The sequence below is a fragment of the Cryptomeria japonica genome, chromosome 2, assembly GCF_030272615.1.
Source record: "Cryptomeria japonica chromosome 2, Sugi_1.0, whole genome shotgun sequence".
NCBI classification, from domain to species: Eukaryota; Viridiplantae; Streptophyta; class Pinopsida; order Cupressales; family Cupressaceae; genus Cryptomeria; species Cryptomeria japonica.
In genome coordinates this window covers 641,275,907-641,299,855 of record NC_081406.1, presented here as the reverse complement: position 1 = coordinate 641,299,855, position 23,949 = coordinate 641,275,907, and the positions used below count along the sequence as shown (strand labels likewise).

Genomic DNA, 23,949 nt, shown 5'->3' with positions numbered 1-23,949 from the left:
CCTTCTCTGTATCAGTTTCATTAGATTTATCATCGTCGGATTCCTCATCAGCTACTAGGCATGTCTTTCTCCTTCTAAAGTCTCGGTGTCCTCTGTACTGGTTGTCTTTCTGCTTGTTATCTCGGTATTCTCTCTTCTCACTAGATTTTTTCTTAGGTCAGTTAGAAGCCATATGTCCTATTTTATCACAATTGAAACATTTTAAAGGTAGCTTTCCTTTATACTTACCTTTTCCTCTCGATAACCTTCTGGCTAATAATGCTTCAAACTCTTCTTGCTTTTTGATTTCCTCATACAATTTGTGCACTTCTTCCATGTTTTTGCGAAATCTTTCACTTGCTCCATTGTGATTCCCTTTAGAGTACTTACTCATTCTGTCATTGTAATCATCAAATTCACCAATATGAAAATAACTGAATGCAGATTCTACTTTATTTACCGAAGACCCACTGTTATCAAAATTAGTTAACTCAAATGCATGTAGCTTACCAATAGTATCATCCAAAGAAACTGACATATTTGGTACAAACCTTAGTTCATTAATTGCAGAGACTCGAATGGCATAAGCAGGTAGAAGTGTTCTAAGCAACTTACTACATCCTTTTCTTCAATAGTTCCTCCTACTCCTTTAATTTGATTGACAGTCTCTTTTAACCTTTTACTGTATTGGGTTATGTTCTCACCTTCATTCATTCTCATGGATTCAAGTTGTCCTCTTAGACTATCTACTTTTGCTCTCTGAACATGTTCATCACCGCCATACATAGATATGAGCTTGGTCCACATTGCTTTTGCATCATTACAGCCTTCTAGATCATTAAACTCTGAGTCGGTCAATGCTGATGTTATTTCAATCATAGCTTGAATATGTTCTTGCTTTGCCTTTATCTCTTCCAAGGCCATCGGGTTGGTGCTTGGTGGTATGTAATCATTCTCCAAATAATATGTTGCATATTCTCCAATTCCTAATAAATGCAACTTCATCCTTTTCTGCCATGTGGAGAAACTTGACTTGTTTAGCTTTGGTGCATCCCTTTTATACATCTTCGGATCTTTGTCTCAAGTACCTTTAAACTTTTCCTCCGGAGTCCAAAGCTTCGATACCAATTGTAAAGTTCTGATGCCAATAGCTAACAAGATGAGAGAGGGGGGGGGTGAATCATACAAACTTAATCTTCAATATATTCAACAGATTCAACCTCGGTAACTTATACTTCAGCAATATAACCAAAAACTGATAAACATGCTAACTCATGAACACATAATCATCATAACACATATAACACTAGATTTAACGTGGAAACCCAAATAGGGAAAAACCACTGTGGGATTTCGGACCCACTAAGAAATATACTCTTCTAGAGTATGCTCGATTAAAAGCAAATCCTGTTAAAGATTACAAACACATTGTTAGATGTGACCCAGTTAAGGGATTTCCCTCAGATCTGTTAGGATCTTCACTTTTTTAGAAGTGACCTTGTCAAAGGATTTCAAACACTCATTTAGAATGTTACCTTGCTAGAGGGTTTACAAATAAGACTGATAGGTCTACTCGGTTAAGAGATTTTCTGTCACTTACAAAATAATAGTAATAAAAATATATCTTCAACTTCACATCTAAAATGCTAAAGCAGATTCTATTTGCTCAAAACAATCTTGTCATAGGACTTATCTAGTCCCTCTGTTGGGCTCCCTACTCTGTTATTCAAACAAGTCTTCAAGCTTCTGTGCTCAGTATTCACTATGTAGCATCCATGTACGTTACACTTGCCCACATCCGTTGTTCATCAATAATTTCTTATTTATAAACAATTTGCTAACCGCTAAATCTTCTTGATCACATTTCCCATGATCAATCATAGCCATCAGATTTTCAATCTTGACTAGGTTCAATGTATCCTTCAATCTAAAAACATTTTACCTCACCTTGGAACTTGCATTCCTTCCTAGGAACTTGTGCTAGGTTATTGCGGTTCAATCTGCGTTGTAGATCTTCCTCCTAATTTTCCATTGCCATAGATCCTTAACAAACTTCATGCGTGGCATACCAAACATTTATTCATCTCCAAGTCATCAACATCTTTCATTAAATAATGCTTTTATCCATCCAATGTGATCTGTCATAACTTGATTGTTACTCAGTAAATACTAAACTTTACTTGGTAGATATTCCGCCTTCATTAATCGATATCGATAACCTTAGGTTTTACCGACTAGGTTCCTTAGGGTTTACCGACTAGGTTCTTTACTCGGTGACATAGTATAGTATTAACCTTATAATCAACAACATATGTAGGATATCAAAACAATCTAAACATCATGATCTCATCATTATCTAACTCGGTAATAGTTGCCCATTGAATAACTTATTTCTCCCCTTATTCATCACATCCTTTCTGTGTCTTTTACCGACATCTTAATTCTCTTCAAATCAATCTTCTCAAGATATGACAACATCATACTGAATCAGAAAATCAATTTATTGACATCAATGACAAAATAATGTTATAAAGATAGTTATAATCCTTCTTTAGTTATATCAATAATGTTCAACAGCCTTCTCAATATCCTTATTGAAATGCCAACAATCTCCTTTCTATTGTAATGCCAACAACACACACACACACACACACACACACACACACATATGTATGTAAATTTATTTTTTTCATATTGTTATTCATACAAGCTTATATATAATTATGTCAAATATACATTTATATTCTCATATATTTGCTCTTGTCTTCCCTCTCTTATGCTTATATATTATTAGATCGCATATATTTATTCCTATATTATTTACATTAGGCATTCTCTAGCCCCTCCCCTATTCCTAAAGGTTAAGACCACACCCTAATTTATCTGCTAGTTAATCTAGAGACAAAAATGTAAAGGAGTATTCACTCCCAATCTCCTTAACATCCTTTATCTAGTATCCTAATCTCTTACCTTTAACCTCAAATTCTCTTCCTTTCACGATGAACTCTAATTACTTCATCTTGCCGCCATACATTTATTCGTCTCGAATTTTGGATACTCGGTGGTACCTGCCTTGAAATTTTTCCTAGCTTTGGTTGCATTGCTTCAATCATCCCTTCACACATGCCAGTCATGCAAGATTTTAATTATACACTAAGCATGTGCAACGCCGGATGATGGAAATATGAGAAAGTAATAGCAATCATTTCTCTACAATTTTTTACTTGGGCATGGTTGTCAAGTACCTTATCCCAACGTTTCAATATGAAGGATAATCATTTCGGCTCAAACTAAAATACCCATCATTACATCTCGATTTACTATCTCTTTAACCAACCCTTTGGCTTTATAAAGGCTCCTCCCTTAAGTGGCATTTAACTTTGATAGAGAGCGCAATTCAGTAGATATGGATATAATTCTAAAGCTCAAATGTTCCAAGAGACAAATGACTGTTACTGGTGAGATTAAGGCAGCCCGGTTGAAAGGTATTGTTAATTCTCCTCATGACCTGGTTATTAACGGTATTTCACAAATCCTAGGGGAATATTTCATGTAAAATAAGGATAGAATCAGAGCAAACTCTGATATCTCCTCCATGTTTGTAGCAGTAGTGTTTCATTTTGAGCCTAATAGGAAGTTTATCAAGAAGCTATGCTTAAAGGTTTTTAAGCACAACATTCTGGGAGAACTTGACTGAGTAATGGTTAACGTTACCAATGATCTTCTGGCCCCTAAACCCCGACATTATGACATCCTAATGTGGAATAACCGTCAAGTTCCTCTATTCCCAATTCTGGCAATCGATAATCCTGCAAAGTTCGCAAACAAGCATCCCATCATTCAAAGGAATATCAGTTTCCTCGTGTGGTGGTTTCATGTGAAATCTCCTCCCTACAAGAACTGTTGGGTGTATACCTTCGGGATGAAGGACTAAACATGGACTTGGCAAAAGGAATGGAAGAGCCTGACCTGAAGTCTCCAGCCTCATCGAAGAATTTACCATCGGATCATGCAGGGTTCCAAGGGAAAGGGTCTGCCACTTATAGCTATATTTTTTAAGTTGATCCTCTTTTATACTTTTCGTTTCTCAGACTCAGATATACTTAATTATCTATAGTTTGCTGCGGACTTTTTTTTGAAGTTCAGAACCTTCCATGTTCTTCGTAACTATATAGCTACAATTAGACTCATACTAGATATATACAAAGATATGCTTAATACTGCCCTGTTTAGATGTTTTTCGCCTTATCAAGTTATCTTAATTATGAATTGGGATAGTTGCATAATTACATTATAAATGCTTTTCATAAATGTAGGCATATATAGATTTGCATAAGCACATAGATGTAGGTGCGTATATATACCACTCTACAGAGATATAGACACATCTGCATATATGTGGATATTCATATGAAGATATTGTTGGCAAATGCACACTCCAATGAGAAATTGTAGGTGATTGAAGGTATTGTCATTGCTGGCAACCTTACAATCATATGATACTGACAGGCACCGACACCGACATACAGTTCACTAGCACCAAAAAGAAAGATTACCAACACCATGGCCGACATGAATTTTGTTTAATTATATTTTGTATTTAATTGTAAAATCTTTTTGTAAGCTGACATGGAAGATTGTAATAAGACTCATATAAGTATGAGATCTTGTAGATCATTTAGAGAAGTGAATATGGAAGGATTATTGCGGAACTAATGTGCGAATTGTGAGGTAGATTTTGGATAAGGGTTTATGATTATTGCAGAGCTTAAATCGGTACTGAACCTGGCATAGCAGATGCTGATTTGAAGCAGTACATGATATTGGATTTGTATAATTCATTTTTGTAAGTCAGTGTGACTTATTTTGTAACTGAGCAGTGAGCTCTAGGCACTTGGCCTTCCTACATGTGCAGGCCCCTATTGTATCAATAATATTCTCTTATTGGTCAGTAAGAGAATATTGTGGGTCACAAATCCCATCGAGGTTTTTCCCACACTGGGTTTCCTCGTTAAAATATTGTGTTATGGTGTGTCTTTCATGTTGTGGCTGTTGTTCTCATTTACTGCATTATTTTTGGTTTACCGGTACATAGTTTTGAAATGCTTTTCATGTTATAATTCAAGAAAATTCATATACCGGTCAGATACTGATTCCCCCCCCGCCTCTCAGTATCTTTGAGAATCCTAACAATTGGTATCAGAGCTTGGTCCTCTATTTTCAAAAGCCTAACAGTTTGAGGAAGATCCTGACACCGGTAGAGATGGAAAACTTGAGAAAGCAATTGGAAACAACTCTTTCAGACTTTGATGCAGAAAAGGTGAAGAATATCAAACTTGAAGATGATTTGAAGGTTGCACAGGATATCATTCGAGGACTTCAAAAAAATCTCACTATAGCAAGGAATAAGAGAAGAGAACTTTGTGAAAAGATACAGAACGGTGATGATGAAAAAGAAACTCTTAATGACCCAGTGAACAAACTGAGACAAGAAAACAGTACAATGAAGAATGAGATGCAAGATATGACTATGAGATTTTGCAAAGAGACTGAAAATCAGCAGAAGAATGAAGATGACTTGGCTAGAAGAATCAATGATGCTGCAAATGAAAATCTAAGACTCAGTCATGAGAATGATATGCTAAAGACAAATCTAATTCACTTAGAACATGACAAAACTGAACTCATGAGACAGAAATGTTTCTTGGAAAATGAGTTGGCTACTGCAAATCAACACAAGGAGAAATTCAAGAAAAGTTCAGAGGAACTTGATGACATGCCAAAGAATCAGAAACCTAATGATGATACAAATGGCCTTGGCTTTTAAGTTGGTGAAAGCTCCGGTACTGCAAACAATCATGATCACAACAAACCAGTAAGACAACCTAATGTTTACAAATTTAATGGGAAATGCTTTAACTGTAACAAGTATGGTCATAGAGAAAATCAGTGTAGATCTATAAATTATCATAACACTAATGTACCCACCGGTCAATGTTCTAAATGCAACAAAGTTGGTCACAATTTAGAAAATTGCAGAATGAATGTAAGATGTTATGTTTGTGGAAGATTTGGACACTTATCTAATCAATGCAGAATACACACCGGCATAGGATATGGGAAAGCTATTCAGAAAAACAATGTGACTTGTTATGCTTGTAACAAAATTGGACATATTGCAAAATTCTGTAGAAGTAAGACATCACCAACAAATAACAAAGGACCCAGTTTGAAAGGTAAAGAAAAGGTTGAAGAGGTAAAGCAAGAATTCTCAAAGCAATGGATGAGAACGTCAGATCAAAATGTTGATGGGAATACTCCTCCACCGGCAGAACAGAGTATCACTCCACCGACAGGAGACTCTTCATCTAACTGAAGGAAAATCTTTTGGGGGTTAGGCAACTAATTGAAAAACATGCTAATATACCCTTGGTTGATGGTGAGAAGTTAAAATTACTTCTTTACCGGCAGATGAGTTAAGTTTGACTTAACCGATAGGCATTAAATGTGGTAGTTGAAGAAAATAATATTATAAAGTAAGTGTTTTGGCTCCTTTTTCCATTCACCGAGCATTCAAATCTTCGAGAGCGTGAAAATTTTCGAGTGAAGGCATCCTTAGCGAAAAGTGAAGCAGTTCATCCGAGCACTCATCCTAAAGGCAGATTGAGGTATTTATAACTATGGCTTCTTCATCTGCACCTGAATTTATTGCAAACCCTACTATGATTGAGGTTATCAAGCGTCCTAGACTCGTATTCAAACTTATCCCCGAAATTGCGAAGAAAGATGATACCCTAGGAGCATTTTCGAAAATACCTAAGGGAGTAGTTTATGCAGAGGATCCTAGAATGTATATACATTGTCATATTGAGGAATTAGGAGATGATGAAATCAAGAACATGTATAGGACTGTAATCTATGATGAAAATGGTAATATCAAACCGGAACACAAGGTAGTGGAAACCCTAGGTTTTGTGCATATTCTTAGCATTCCTAATTTTCTTGAAGATGTGATAAGAACAGTCCTAAGCAGAGTCCATGGCGAATTCTTTTGGTTGGATTCCATCCATAAGATCACTAAAGAAGTAGTTAGGGCAGTAACAGGCTTACCTTCCACTGGTAGCAGACTTGACAAGACTAAGAAAGTTTCAAATGACACTGTGACAATCTTAACCGACACAACATTTGAAAAAAGATCCCTAAGAGTCAATGATGTGAAGGACATCAATGTTAGATTTGTCAATATGATTCTTGGCTATAAGGCTACACATGCAAATAGGTTAAACTCAGTATCCAGCCTATGTATTAAAAGTGCATATGACATGGTGAATGACAATAAAAGAATTGATGTATGTGAATGGCTTAAAGATGAATTGATAGACAACTTGAAGAAAATCAAAGGTGATAAGAAGGGAACTTTCAGATTTGGAAATCTGCTTGTATGCTTAATGCTATACATTACCAAGGAAGTACCCAGTATTGGTAAGAAAGACTTTGGTTTTGATATATCGGTAGTAAAGCAACTGTTGGACATATTGAACAACATGGGAGATGACAGAGAGAAACATATAAATGAACATTTTCAAGCACCGAAGGCCCGGATGAAGACAAGAATAAGACTATCTCAAGAAATTGTTGACAAATATCAAAAGGAGACATGCTTTGTAATTAAGAAAGATGAAATCTGGATGGAGGTAGTTGTCCCTAGAACTCTTTGGGTAACCAAGATGGGATATGAGACTGATGATAACATAATTGAGACCTATGCAAAAGCCCTCTTTTAAGCACCAAAAGAACCATTTGAGAAAGTTTTTGGCAATGCAAAAAACAATTGAGAGTGGCATCCAATCTCAGAAAAAGAGTCAAGAAAACTGAACAAACTGTGAGGAAAGGCACAAGACAAGCTAAAGCAATTAAAGAAGATGTACTTAACAAAATTGGTATCAAGGAAAGTGAGTTGGAAGGACTTCAACCGGAAGCTCATCTTTCACCGGTTGCAACTTCTTCTGAAAGCGATATACCAATTGAGTTCAAAAGGGTAGTAAGGAGAAGAAAACCCTCATCGACACCCTCACCTACACCCAGAAGAACAAGACAAAAGCAACAGGCAGCTAGGCCTCCAGCTAAGAAGTTAACTCCAAAGAAAAAGAAGGTAAAATAGGCTATTGCTCCACTGGACAAACTTCTAAATGAAATAACTGAGGATGAAAAATTGAAAAATATTAGCAAACTGTATAACACACTTTCTAATGATGATAAAGAGAGCATAGAGAATAGTGTAATTTTACACTTAGACATTTACAAGAAATTTTTGATGGAGATTGTTGATGATATACCCAATGATTTATACAGAAGACTAGAAGCTAGAAGGCTAGCTATTGTTCAGTTAGATAAAAAGATAAAAATAGAAAAATTACTTGCAGTTCACCCAGTGAACTCCACTAAAAAGATAGATGAATTAATCAGTGAGGCCAACCGGACAGTATTTTCAACCGGTCACTGACATGTAGCACTAATGGCAGGCAGAGTGAATGAAATCACTAAAGAAATTGCAGATCAATGCGATATATTCTTTGTTGAAAAGGAGAAACAAGAAGAACTTAAAAGACCCAAGACTATCAGAGTCTAACAAAAGGACAAGGATAAAGGGAAAGGTAAGGTAGGTGGACCTCCAAGCCTAAAGATAATTGATAACTTGCCCCCACCTCTTTCTGATACTCCACCAGTAGAAACTGTTGACACACAACCGACAACAAAGAGTATGGAGACTCCTCAAGAGGATACAAATCATGAGTCTGAAATTTTGTACACTATGAACATAGACACCCAAGAGGTAAATATTGTGGTAGATAAGGAATCAACTGAGAAGACAGATGTGGCAACAAAGCCATCGACAAAAAATGTTGGAATTGATAACATTGGAGTTGGGGAACAACAACAAACTGAAGAATCAAATGATCCCCCAGACACTGGAAAGGCAGAGACCACAGATGTGCATATTGTTGCATCTACTGAGTCACCGACAACTGCAAAAACTAAAAAACCAACTGAGTCACCAACAGTAGATAGCACAGAGGTGAACAAAGAGAAACCAATAGTGGATACCATTGGTAAAGCATCAGAAACACTAGTAAATAACACTGAGAAACAATCAGAAAAACCGACAGACGAGAGCACAGTGAAACAGACAGAGACAAAAGGAGAGAAACAATTAGAGTCACAGGTTCAAACAGAGACAGTGCCACCTTCATCTGAAAAGCCCAAACCTTTGGTAGTGGAAATGCAAACTCAAACAAATCCTCCTGAGAAAGAGGAAAACAAAGCTATCACTACAACCAACGGACTACAGATTGTGAGGACAGTTGGACAGTCATCCGACACATCAATGACTGAACTCTGACCAACAAATGTGACAGAGGTACTCTTGGACTCAATAAAGAAAATAACAGAGTGTAATGCACAAGCTTACAAGGCTATAAATGACACATTACCAATTTTGAAAATGATAGCTCCAAAGTGTAACATAGATAATAAAGATTCTTTGAGCCAATTACACACATTGTCTTAATATATAACCGACAATCTAATTACACTGGACCAGATAAATGAAGACACATTCAAAGAGAAAATGAATAAGGAGAAAGAAAAATTCTTTGAGGAAATAGTGAAGAAGAATAAGGAACAAATAGACACCTTATTACTGGCACTAGGAGAAACAATTTTGGATTTCAAGAAATTGTACAAAGATACCTGCAAAACTGATATTTTGACAGAGGACATAGATTCAGAGATTAGCAAAGCACAAAAGGAAATCAACAATATTGCTGACAATTTAATAGGAACATCAGATTCATTTTTGGAAGTTGAAAAGAACATTGCAGTCCTTGAGGAGAAAATTGAGAAGTTAGAAAAAGATAAAGAAAAGATAAAGCATAAGGCAAAGGATTTAAAATGCAAACTAGGCCCTAAACTAGATTACCTCATTTCTTTGAGAAATGAAATTTTTGAGGCTCTGGTTCTAGGTCTTAAGACACCGAAAGAGCAAATGCACATACTCACTGATACAATTTAGAGAACAGAAGCGGCATTAAAGGATAGCGAGAGGTTCAACGATAGTCAAAATTTTGCATTGGCAGACATCTATCAGATTGTAACCCACCGGTTACAAGGATCTAGGCAGGAACCACACTCCACTGACAGTGAATGACAACCTTTGTCATTGATGCCAAAGGGGGAGTAGTGGAGATGAGAAAAATGATCAGAAGAAAGACATCATCAGCTCAGGGGGAGCACACATTTTGATAACATAGTTTTGGCAAGACAATTTTGGCAAATTATTTTTGGACACTTTTTGGATTTTTCTCACGAGTGTTGCCATCAATGCCAAAGGGGGAGATTGTTGGCAAATGCACACTCCAATGAGAAATTGTAGGTGATTGAAGGTATTGTCATTGATGGCAACCTTACAATCATATGATACCGACAGACACCGACACCGACACCGACAAACTCTACACCGACATATAGTTCATCGGTACCGAAAAGAAAGATTTTGTTTAATTATATTTTGTATTTAATTGTAAAATCTTTTTGTAAGCCGACATGGCAGATTGTAATAACACTCATATAAGTATGAGATCTTATAGATCATTTAGAGAAGTGAATATGGAAGGATTATTGCAGACCTAATGTGCGAATTGTAAGGCAGATTTTGGATAAGGGTTTATGATTATTGCAGAGCTTAAATCGGTACTGAACCTGGCATAACAAATACTGATCTGAAGCAGTGCATGATATTGGATTTGTATAATCCATTTTTGTAAGTCAGTGTGACTTCTTTTGTAACTGAGTAGTGAGCTCTAGGCACTTGGCCTTCCTGCATGTGCAGGCCCCTATTGTATCAGTAATATTCTCTTATTGGCCAGTAAGCGAATATTATGGGTCACAAATCCCACTGAGGTTTTTCCCACACCAGGTTTCCTCGTTAAAATATTGTGTTATGGTGTGTCTTTCATGTTGTGGTTGTTGTTCTCATTTAATGCATTATTTTTGGTTTATCGGTACACAGTTTTGAAATGCTTTTCATGTTATAATTCAAGAAAATTCATATACCAGTCAGATACTGATTCACCCCCCCCTCTCAGTATCTTTGAGAATCCTAACATATATATATATTCACATTAAGGACACTTGGCTATGTGTCTGAGGATTGCTTTGTGAAGTCGGGCAGGCTTATTACCTTCCCTTTCTTGTCAATTCTTTACATATTTCTAGTTTAATTTTTTCTTCAAATTAACTTGATCATCCAGACTACAGGAGAACCATGTTTTAGTGATTCGCAGGTTCTAGAGACAATCAAGAGCTTACTTCCTGATCAGAGCAACCAACATTGAAAGCATATCTCTTGGATACTACAAATTGACTATTCTCATTTGGGGAGTCTCGACCTGTGCTCTGGAATCTCACCACAGAAGATCAAGTTTAAAATTGATGTTAGAGGAACTAATGATTTATGTAATTTCCCGAGCAACCACCCATTGGCTATTTGTCTCTCTGGGATTTGTAAGTTATTTTAGGATTTATCCTTGGGCAAGACCGAAGGTTTTCTTTGTTCGGTTCTTTCCTACCGGTGCCCACACTGAACCAAACTTGTATTAACTTATAATCATTTATTTTAATTAATAAAATATACAGCTATGACCCATTATCGAGCAAAAAAAAAAAAAAATAAAAAAAATTCAAGGTAATCTTGTTTACAATTATATTTTGTTTTAATTTTTTTTTAAATTAATCTATATTTATGATAAATATATAGAATCATATATATTACATATTATTAATAAATGCCAAGATCGGTTAATAATTATTAATGATAAATGTTAATATCTTAAATTTTAACTATTGCAACAAGTTTCTAAATTCATATAAAAATAGAAACTATTCTAAAATTTCATATTAAAATATTTTAAAAAATTATTAATTTTATATCTTATCTTTTCAAAATATTTTAAATCAATTTATATTTTTATAATATTATAAATTAAATTATTATATTATATTTCTCTATAATAAATTTTTAAAGTATTCTAAATTAGTTTATTTTACATTAAAATATTATATTATAATTCTCTATAATAAATTTTTAAAGTATTCTTGACCAGAAATAGATTAAACTTCATGACCTTGTACTTTACCACTAGAAGCTCTTACCTATGCCCCCAAAGCCTCATGGAGTATATCCAGAAGCTAGGAGCACTCATCATTAACTTACATAGGCAAAGATCTGATCTTCAGAAATTGGTTTAGATTAGACAGACAGGCCCAAAGACTATTCTTGACCTCATAGACGTTAAAATTCAATTCTTTCATTCTTTCTTTCTATACATCCAAAAGTTAAAAAAACTATCATATAAACTGTCAAATTCGAAGCCTCAATATATTGTATTCTTATGATTTTGGCTACAAAACATTAAAAAACTTATTCCCCGATACAAATGCAAGGTTAGATATCTTCTGAATCCGAGTGGACTAAGATGGACTTACGTGTAACGCTCCTATTGGTTGAAAAAATAAAGGCGGCCGTTGCAGATTTGTATCCAAATCGGTGGTCCGTCCTTCTCCACAAGATTACTGGTGGTACCCCTGCCTCCCGCACGACAAGATTACAATAAACAATTCCAACTTAGATCACACCCCTCTCCCACGATCGCCACGTGTCACGAACTAACTAGAAAATGAGATTCCTCTTAAACAAAATAAGATTCCAACCGCGGGAAAATTGAAAGGATTTCCCCGCAGAAGCTCAAAACGGGCGTCTGGAGCTTCAATGGAAGGAGGATTTTGTGTGGGATTGGGATTTCCTTCATACAAGAACACCTCATTCTGCACGCTTCCGAATTGGCCCGTCTCACGACACCAATTCTGCAAGAAAGATCTTCAATTGACGTTAAATTTGAAGCAGCGATTCAAACCTGTTCCTGCAAGAAGTTCTGTCTCGCAGACAACTAGCAACAGGAACGCTACCGGTAATCCAAATGGGCGACGGAAGAAGAAATTTTTTCCGTCAATTAGCGAAGAAAAAGCCCAACCAGCGCCTTCGGATGTGAGATTAGAATATAAAGAAAACGGAGACCCGCTGGGGCGCAGAGAGTTGGGTAAATATGTGGTAAAATGGATCACTCAGGGTATGTCGGCAATGGCGGCCGATTTATGCGCTGCCGAAGAGCTTGGTGAAGTTGCAGAGTTGGCGCAGAAGATGTCCCACGGCATTGCTTTTGTCATGCAAGCTCAGCGTTTCTTGGCTACCAATCCCATGCCTAAAGGTCTGGAGGCCCTTTGCTTGAAAGCCAGTACACATTATCCCACGCTATTTGATCATTTCCAACGGGAGCTGAGAGACGGGCTCCAAGCTTTGGAGAAGAAATCTGTCGTTCAAAATTGGAGGGAGACTGAATCTTGGAAGTTGTTTAAGCAGCTCACTAAATCAGGTTTTCAACCTCTTTTCTCTTATGTTCAGTAATTTTGTAATTGAGAGTAGGTTTCTATGTTGTTGTTTTAGGAGCAATTTATGTAGCTGCTTGCATTTTTAGATAAAATTATTAATAATAATTTCTGCAATATTTTTACAACTATTGTTTCCGTAAATAGTTTCGCTTTGCAAAAATGTGCTCTTCGCAATTTAGCTCTCCTTCGATAATTGCTGGAGACAAGGGTTTTGGTGCCGCTGAACTTGAGCTCGCAAATGGTAAGAGTTTTACGGATGCTTTGTGTAGTAGCACCTGCCAATCTTCTCCATTACTTGTGTTGCTTCCCTGTCCTCGCTCTTCCTGCCAGGGCTTCTAGCACGGTTCTGGACCTTCATCCGATGTGCCCAAAGATGTGCAGCCTCGGAAGGGCAGTTTTATCTTTCCTGCCCCAAATTGGCCTCTTAGAGTTTCGACTATAGGTTCGTCGGGCGGCTCAGCGAGGTGTTTGAGAACGCTTCTACTGCAGGAGGAGGTAAGAAAGATCAATCTTCGATCTATTTGCAGCATTCTACTCACATTCCAGAAATCAAGGTAGATGGGTCCGTTCATGCAATTAAGAGGAGTTCCTGCGATTAAGAGGAGTTCCTGCAAGATCACGCTCTTATTTGCAGATTTGTTAAAATTTGGCCAAAGCTGTGTGAATTACATGGCTGTATTACTTCTCTTTGGAAAGATCGACTTGAGGATGAGATCAACATCTTCTCCTGCGCATGAGGTTTTTTTATCTTAGAATTTGAATCCTAGGTGGATAAGGAGTGGGTGCTTCAGAATGGACTGTGGCTATTTCAGGGCAATTTCTTATGCATGAAGGCCTGGTACCCATCCTTTGACCCCGGCACAAAGATTTTCACCTCAACCTATCTTTGGGTTCGATTACCATACCTCCCTATCCAGTTTTGGGAGTTGGATTGCTTGAAGACCATTGGCAATGGTATGGGAAAATTTTTATGTGCTACTGAGGAGACAGTTAATTATGCTAGCACCACATGCGCTCGAATTTGTATGGAGATGGATCTCTTAACGGGTCTCCCAGCCGAGATCTCATTAAAGGTGGGCAAAGACTTTGGCGACAACAAGTAGATTATGAAGAGATTGGCTTCAAATGTAGAAGGTGCTTCTCAACTGACCATTCAACTCCTCAATGTCCAAAACTAAAAACTTTCTGATTTTGGTGCCCAAGCTTCTCGCAGTACACCTACATGGTGGATTGGAGCTGAAACTCGCCGTTATTTAGTTCCAACTCATAAGGTTGCATGCTCCAAGGAGGACCTCTGCCGGTTGGCTTGACTCCAATCTCCACTTCTTTTGCTGCAAACCTTCAAACTTTTGATTATTGGGCTTCTCTTGGGGACATTAACATTAAAGCAGTGAGCACAAATATTACCAACATGAGAGAAGAAGCCAAGCACTTTGATACTGTTGCTAATTCCTTCGATGCTTCTGAATCTGGAGCCAAGGATGATGCTCATTCTGCTGTGACAAAGACAAACCATAAAAGGTTGTCTTCTCCCCTCTCTAATGTGGATCAAAATTCCCAGGGCTTCTCCCTATTTGAGAATGGATGGACAGAGGTGAAGAAAAAATCTCCTCCAGCTCTGTGAAATAGGTGACTGTGGACAGTGTGAAAATAACATTATATCGGGGTTTTCAATATTTTTCAATAAGTATTTGTTGCTTATTTTCAACCCTTTTTTCAAAGCTTATTTTTAGCATAAGCTGCTTGCTAAAATAGGAAGAGATTATAATTTATCTTTTTTGATAAATAAAAGTTAAGTTTGCATGGGACACACCAACTGCTTAAATTTAAGCACATAATGCACTAAGTTGTCTCATGGAGACATGAGATTATACTATATTATCATTCTTTAAGATTTTGTGTTTGGTGGAATAGTAAGTTGGAGGATTTGCTTGGAGGAAACCATGGTGTAGATGCTACTATGAATTAGCAAGCCCACCCTTTAATGTGTATTGGTGATTTTAGTCTAATATTTAGAAAGCTATTCTAATATAAGTAAAATCATAGAGGAAATGGAAAAAGGAAGAACTTTGGCTAGAAACTTTTATAAAAAATTAAAGGACAAAATCAAATAGGTTTGGAGAGGGTTTATCACATCATAGATGAAGAAAGAAGCAATGTGGACATGATTAAAAGAGTATATGCTAGAACAAAGAATCAAGGCACTTAAGTGCTAAAGTTTGGACTTCTTTTTCTCATTCTGGGATTAGTCTTGCACCTTCTTGGCTCCAAAATTTGATAGTAAAAGTTAGATCAAAACAAGGCAGGTCATGGACATACTTGATGCAACCAAAAAGAAAAAAAATGAATGGACCTGATGAAGTTTGGGAAAAAAAAAAAAGGGTTTAGGAATATTCATCAATGAAAGTAGTTTGTTGACATAGGGAAAGATTGCAATAGGGTGGAGCCCCTATCTTGCGATTTGATGAAGAATAACTTAAAGATTTGGTGCATCCTTGAGAAGGGTGGGATTTACTGAAAATTGGAATTGAAGAGTGGTGAAGTTGAGAGGCTTTCAATAAGAAATTTTTGGGAACCTTATTATTCACATCTTTGATATGTCAATAGAAAGATTCAAGATTTACATAAATAAAAAAAACAAAGAAATAACCGTTAACATGTTTCTAAAGAAGGTGAAGAAGTAAAAAAGACTCAATTAAATTATGATCATATATTTTATGAAAATATAACATGTTCATCCATATGATCTAATTAAATTATAAATTATGTAGACCATCACTATTGTATTCTTATGACTTTGGCTACAAAGCAGATCAAAACTATTCTCGGATCCGAATGCAACATTAGATATCTTCTGAATCCGAGTGGACTAAGGTGGAGTTAGGTGTAACGCTTCTATTAGTTGAAGAAATAAAGGCCTCCGTCGCAGATTTCGGTGGTCCGTCCTTCTCCACAAGATTATTGGTGGTACCGCTGCCTCCCGCACAACAAAATGACAATAAACAATTCCAACTAAGATCACACCTCTGTCCCACGATGGCTACGTGTCACACAAACTAACTATAAAAAGAAATTCTTCTTTAGAAAAAAATTCCACTCGATGGAAAATTGAAGGATTTCCGCATATGCTCAAAACGAGGGTCTGGGATTTCAATGGAAGGAGGATTTTGTGTGGGATTGGGATTTTCTTCATACAAGAACGCCTCATTCTGCACGCTTCCGAATTGGCCCGTCTCACGACACCAATTCTGCAAAAAAGACGTTCATTTGACGTTAAATTTGAACCACGGATTCAAAACTGTTCCTGCATGCGTCCCTGCAAGAAGCTCAGTCTCGCAGACAACTAGCAACAGGAACGCTACCGGTAATCCAAAGAGGCGACAGAAGAAGAAATTTTTTCCGTCATTTAGCGAAGAGAAAACCAAGCCAACGTCTTCAGATATGATATTAGAGTGGAAAGAAAACGGAGACCCGCTGGGGCGCAGAGAGTTGAATAAATGTGTAGTAAAATGGATCACTCGGGGCATGTCAGCAATGGCGGCCGATTTATGCGCTGCCGAAGAGCTAGGCGAAGTTGGAGAGCTGGAGCAGAAGATATCCCACGGCATTGCTTTTGTCATGCAAGCTCAGCATTTCTTGGCTGCCAATCCCATGCCTAAAGGTCAGGAGGCCCTTTGCTTGAAAGCCAGTACACATTACCCAACGTTATTTGATCATTTCCAACGGGAGCTGAGAGAGAGGCTCCAAGCTTTGCAGAAGAAATCCGTCGTTCAAGATTGGAGGGAGACTGAATCTTGGAAGTTGTTTAAGCTGCTCACTAAATCAGGTTTTCAACCTCTTTTCTCTTATGCTCCGTAACTTATTAATGATATTATCGTTCTTTAAGATTTTGTGTCTGGTGGAATAGTAAGTCGGGGGATTTGCTTGGAGGAGACCTCGGTGTATGTCCAAGCCATTATTAGTGGCTGCTCTAATTCTGAGGATAAGGTGTATTGGTGATTTTAGTCTAATATTTAGAAAGCATGTTTCTGGATTCGATTGTGTGAGTTTTTTTTTCATCAACTTTTCGCATCAACTTTTCGGATCACACTCTGTGATCCATCATCTCTTTGATCCATCATCTCTTTGTGCTCTCTACTATCATTCTGATGATGGATCACAGAGTGTGATCTTTAATGTTGATGCAGAAAAACTCACACAATCAAATCCAGAAGGAAGAAGCATACACATATAGACTAATGGATTGTGGAAATCTACTGACATAAAATCATAGAGGAAAAGGAAATAAAAAAAGAAAGAACTTGGGCTAGGAACTTTTTAGAGTGTTTATTTTTCAGAAAAAATTAGAAGACAAAATCAAATAGATTTCGAGAGGGTTTATCGGAAAAGCTTGAGAAAACAAAACACATCAGAAATAAGGAAAGAAGCAATATGGACATGATTAAAAGAGGGTAAGCTATAGCAAATAATCAAGGCATTTAAGTGCTTAAGTCTGGGCTTAGCTTTCTCATTCTGGCACGTCATTGTAAAAGTGGACTTGGTGAGGTCTGGAAAATATATGGGTTTAGGAATATCCGTCAACGAAAGTTGTTTGTTGACATGGGGGAGATCGTAATAGGGTGGGGCCCATATCTTGCGACTTGGTGAAGAACAACCTAAAGATTTGGTGCATCCTTAAAGATTTGGTGCATCCTTGAGAAGGGTGGGATTCACCAAAAATTGGAATTCAAGAGTGGTGAGGATGAGAGGATTTCAATTGGAGATTTCTGAAGACCTTATTGTCTACATCTCTGCCATGTGAACAGAGGGAATCGAGGTTTATAAGGATCGAAGGAATGAGGAGGAGGCGGTTAGCATGTTCTTAAAGAAGGTGAAGTGGTCAAAAGTGCTCAATCGGATTATGCAAGGTCTTCACTGCTTCTTCCGTGGGATGAAGTGGCCTTACAGGTAAGGCATTGCAGAGTTGCTAGGAACTATTAAGATAGAACTTGGGGCTAAGACTATATCAATAATGAAAAGGTCATATGTTTGAATCTAATTGTCTAAACATAAAATACGAGGGTAAGAAGCAAACAGGTTGGATGTTGACGGTCAGTTTGATTTTCCCAGTTGACAAAGCAACTTGAAAAGTACAGTGATGATACAAATCAATAAAGTTAGGAATGTTGGAATAATGTAGATAACAGAGTTGAACGAATGCCTGTGGGCTGTGTATACAATCTTCTTCTTACTCCATGATAGAAGAAGTTTTTTAGTGATTGGATATGAAGCACACTCTGTGAATGGATTTTTGGCTATCACCATGAGATTATTGTGGAGCTAAAAAAACCAAGATAATACTCGCTATAAGATAGGAGTCCTTTGCTTACAATGTGATTATTTGGAGTTAAAGTATGTGCGACTTCAGCAATATTCTCGACAATATTTATAATGACCTCAAGAGATTTTATACGCAAATTCATGGAGATCCTCATGGATAATGGACAGTGGTTGTATAAAGACAACATTCAGGTGCTTTAGTTAATGTTTAGTTGTTGTCAACAATTAAATTTTTATTGAATTCCAAGGAATGTGTATTTTACCTTCTTTGGCATGCAGTTAGGACATGTGGTGTCCAATAAAGGCTGGTTTGTGGATTAAGAATAAATCTTTGTGATCCTAGAATTACTGGCACCTACATTTGTTATAAGCCTCTGTTTGTTTTTATGGCCTACTTCCATGTCTGCCTACTTCCATGTCTGCCCCATTCACCAAACTAATGCCTTTCGATTTTGTTGACTAAAGAGGATCATGGTATTAACTATTAATTGTTGTACCAGCAGCATCTAGAGATTAACTGTATATTTTGTTGTACCGACTGAAGATTCTGCTGCTGATTGAATGAGATCACTGTTGATTGAGCATTTAATAGGGCCTTTTGATTAACTTACCAGTTTTGCCTGCTATTACATATACCGATGAACATTAATCACTATGCTTACAAAATGATGAATTAGACTGTTGTGAATGGTTTAGGATATCATGAAGGCTTCTGTACCAACTTTTTGCCAATTGATGTTTCCTTGTTTCAGTAGGTTGTCACACCTAGTTATCTCCGTCTCCTCAAATATAACTGAATGCTAGAATTATTCCATGTTCCAAGTGGGACCACAGTTCTGATGGTACTTCTCATCTCAAGATTGGGAATGGTCCTAGTCTGTGTTGTATGTCACAAGAGGGGCTTAATTTCAGTAGCAATCCATTTCCAAGATGGGGCCTTATGTGATATATTTGGTATCCAAAAAGGGGGCCAAGTTTTGCTAATACTACTTGGCTCAAGCTGGGGCATGGTTATTGTATGTTGTTTTCCCTAAGTGTTGATCTAGCACTGGTTTTGTGTCCTGAGTGGGGACTGAGAGTTCGTAATGCTTTATGTGTCTGAAATGGACATCATTATGGGGGCTGGCCCTAATTGGAGCTACCAAACTCACTGGGTACATAGAATATTTGTCGAATCTTGAGCCAAGCCAAGTCAAACGAGGTCTGCAGACTCAACCGCGAGGCAGTGCGTTTTTGCCAGTCTCACTGAGTTTGGCAGATACCGTACATGCTGGTACTTGTGAATACTGCAGATCAAACCTGGCCAGCTAAAACCCCTTCTAAATCAAAAAAGAAAGAAAGAGTACTTAAAAACCCTAAAAAGCCCAAAAAAGCCCAAAAAAGCACAGTTAAAGGAAAGAGGCATCACTTTCACGGATCTAGCAGGTTACTTTACCACCATGGTTTTGGTGGGGGGGGTACAGGGTAAGCGATAGAGAGCCAAAATAAGGCATTGCAGCAAAACACAACCAACAGATTTTGGCAGTGATCAAATAGTGTGTTTGCAGGTTTGTAGCACCCCACGTTGCATTTAAAGGAGCCCACAGTCAGTTTAGAACATCAAATTTGAAATGGTATCTCTTTCTTTGAATCTTTTCCTTTTTTTGTTTTCATTTGACATCCCACCATACATTTTTTTTCTTTCTATTTTGAATTCATGGATCAAGAAACAAAACGAGGGAAAAATGGAAAATTATTATTCTCTTTATATATTTATTTATTTTTTTGTTCCATAATATTTTTTTCTTTCTGATTCCTCATTTCATTTTGTCTGAAGTACAGATGTTAAATAATTTTACCTTTAATTTCTTGTGCAGTCTACTTGAAATTTACAAATTATTATAAGGCCAGCACTAGAAAGGATTCATATTAAAAACATTCTACCCTAGGGCTAAGAAAGGGGAGTTGGTTTGCAATCACTGAAAAATGAAAATTAGTGGGGAATACATTAATTGCTTAAAATTTCACCTAACATATATATGTCTGAGATGCTTTTTTGTGACACAGATGCCGTTGGAAATGATGTTTAAGGTTCAAACTTAGTTAGCGTCCTTTGTGGAAAAGGACCTTAAAAGAGACAAAGAAATGAGATGGCAGCCATAGATAAAGGAGACTCTTTTAGTTCTGCAATTCTCCATTTCTTCCAGTTTGCAAATCGAGGTTAGATTTGTATATTGTACCATGTACTTGTCAAGTTCTAAACCATATAGTGAGAACATGAGTTGGAATAGGGATAGACATCAAGCAGAAAGAAGTGTAGTTGAGGATTTTTTGTTCTATTGTTTGATTCTGTTCTATATGGCCAAGTAATTAGTGTTTATATTTGTTTTAAAACATGTATTTTTATTTATTATTTTTCTATTGAATACTTTTATTTTTTTATTTTTTATTTTTGGTTTGAAATCTCCTTATTGGTAAAATCTAGTGAATTCTATTGTTGTTGTTGGGGTGGGGTTCAAAGTCCCTAATGTTGAACAGATAAAAGGCCCAATTCTAAATGGAAAGGTGCTAGATGTGAAGGCCATTAATGATGAGCAATGGGATATATGGTGAAAAAGGGTTGCACCATCATTTTGATGGTTGGATGGATAGAACAAACTAGATGTCATTAAATTTCCTTGTTTTTAAAGGTAGTATAGTTCTTTTTGAATCTATTGATGCTTCAAAGAATGTGAAAAATGTATATCTGCTCAATGAGATTTTAAAGGAAGTAGTGGCTAAGGTAAATGAGGCTATCCTTGTGCAACTCATGACAAATAATACAACAAATTATGCTGCCGACGGAAGACTTCTAATGGAGAAGCACCGATTTTATTTCTGGACTCTTTGTTTTTTAATTACTTTGAGTTTGAGTTTATGTTGGAGGATCTTGACAAATTTTCATGGATCAAACTAGTTGTGTATCATGGTCAAAATATTGTAGATCCTTACGTAACTCTACTTGAGTCTTTGAGTTGATGAAGAAACATATAGAGGACTTGTCTTTGTTTTGGTGTAATCCACTTTCCAACAATTTTTATCATGTTGCAATCTTTGCTTTAATCAATGTCTGCTTTGAAATACATGTTTGTTGGTGAGGAATGATTCTAATCTTCAAATTTAAGGACCATTGTTGGAGTTGACATTGTTAATTAGGTCTTTAATGAGCAACACTTTTAACTTTTGAAGAAAGAAAATGAAGATGTTAGTTTCTATTTTGTTTCTTATTTACCCATTTTACTAGTTTTATGACATTTTTATTTGTTTATAAATCTGTGCTCTCTTCTTCAATCCAAATATTTATTTGTGATTTATTAAAATGTCAATGGCGAGGTTGAAGATAAATATTGTCTCATTGAAGAATCATTGATTGGTGATAGCACCATTAGCTTCATAAGCCTTTACATGTAGCTGGTTTTTTCTTGAATCCAATTTTCCAATTTTGTTTAGATTTTAAGGTCGTTGAGGAGGTTTTGACTGTGCTCGCTACATAGTCACATAGATAATAGGTTGGATGGAAGCAAATTTTTATCATAGAGTGGCAAGCACCTTCAAGATTGAGATCTTCTAACTTGTGCAAGGGGACCTCTTTGAATGAGATATATGTGAGGCAACTCGAACAACATTCTATAGGTACATAAAAGTTAATTAAGATCGTACTTAAATTTTTTTTTACATTTTTATTTTAAAGTTGAATAATGAGATTAAGTTCATTATATTTGATTTTCTAATTTTAGATGCATAGAGGGATAGGCTTGTTGCTAAGGTGCTAAATCTATAGAGGATTGCCATATGTGTCTTGAGCCAACCACGCAACACTTCAAGATGCAATTACAATATGTTTGAGCACACACAATCCAAGAGGCACAATACATTGTTGATACGAAGGTTGAATGACTTTGTTTATGTGCAGAACAACTTTCGCTTCCATCATAAATATATTTTGGGCTTTGATTTATCTTCTATTACATTAGAGAGTTTGATTAATAATTAAATTGGATCATTGAGGTTGATGATTTTGTCTTTACAAAGGATGACCATGCATGGTTGATTAGGGTGACTTTGAGCCAAAGGCAGTAGCCATGACAAAGGAGTAGGAGAAATCACAAGTAGATATCTTTTATGTTTCTAATGCACATGCAAATATCATGGCTGGAACAACATCAAGGACATTAATAAACTTTCATTCTTTCTTTGTAGGTTTTATTCTACCTGTACCTAGTGATGCTAAATGTTTCCTCATTGATCACATATTGGCTTAGTTTATAATTTGACTATTCACGGTTATAGTATTGCAGGTCAACATCGAGCTCTTGCAAGGAGATCGTTCCAGCCAATTCAAGTGCATAGTCACATAGGTATACCTGCAGAAAAGATATCAGAGATTCAGAACCGGATTGATGATTTTGTGGCACACATGTCACAACTTCTGCTAATTGAACGTGATGCAGAATTAGAAGCTACCCAAGAAGAGCTGAATGCAGCTCCTACCCCGGATATGACCTCTGGTTCTGCAAGATCAATAGAGTATTTGGTCAATCATGGACAATCTCAGCAAGAACAGTGTGATACAATTTGCAATCTGAGTGCAGTCAGCTCTTCAACAGGTCTTAACCTTCTTTATATCTGGTTTGACAACCTGCTATCCTTAATATCCAGGCTGAAACTAACTTTTAGATACAAGTTTTAGAAATTTTTAGTTGTCATTCCAGAAAAGAATATATTTTCTTTTGCCAATTATATATGAAAGATGGAATATGTTGAAATGCAGGTTTTAATGTTATGAGATTATTGATATCTGGTCATTATTGCTGGAAACTTTCTGTCTTATGCTTTTTGATCAAGACAACTAGCATAGCCTTGGGCATGCAATTGTTCCTTTGATAAGTTGTCTCTGTAGTGATATATAGAATATGGAACAGTATTATTTTGCTCTGTTTGTTATACTCAAGAATTTCCTTTAAAAAACAGTAAAATATTTTGATAAATCATATCTTTCACATCTTTCCAAAACTTATGTTGTTTCTCAAAATTACACTTTCTTGTCTCTGTTTCGGTTCATCTTTGATATCTTAAGTGCTTTCCCTTACAAATTACATCCCACACAAGAAGTTATTGTTTGGCTCTTAA

At 36.6% G+C, this 23,949-nt stretch overlaps 2 protein-coding genes across 3 annotated transcripts in view; both read left to right on the top strand.

The window, feature by feature from the left end:
• The first annotated feature begins 3,385 nt into the window (after positions 1 to 3,385).
• On the top strand, positions 3,386 to 11,372 carry LOC131869190 (uncharacterized). The gene is made up of 3 exons (XM_059215731.1): positions 3,386 to 3,500; positions 8,829 to 9,202; positions 11,289 to 11,372. The coding sequence occupies exons 1-3, from the start codon at positions 3,386 to 3,388 to the stop codon at positions 11,370 to 11,372; spliced, it is 573 nt and encodes a 190-aa protein (XP_059071714.1).
• A 1,348-nt stretch (positions 11,373 to 12,720) lies between these two features.
• The window catches only part of LOC131055158 (uncharacterized), a 59,796-nt gene continuing 48,567 nt past the window's right edge, over positions 12,721 to 23,949 (top strand). Inside the window, exons 1-2 of one of the 2 annotated variants that reach the window (XM_057989777.2) lie at positions 12,721 to 13,466; positions 23,118 to 23,426. In XM_057989777.2, the coding sequence (XP_057845760.2) occupies positions 12,806 to 13,466; positions 23,118 to 23,426 (970 nt within the window). In that variant the 5' untranslated portion in view covers positions 12,721 to 12,805. Of the gene's footprint in view, positions 13,467 to 16,576; positions 17,309 to 23,117; positions 23,427 to 23,949 lie in introns of those variants that run through there. The other variant, XM_057989771.2, reaches the window with a different exon arrangement.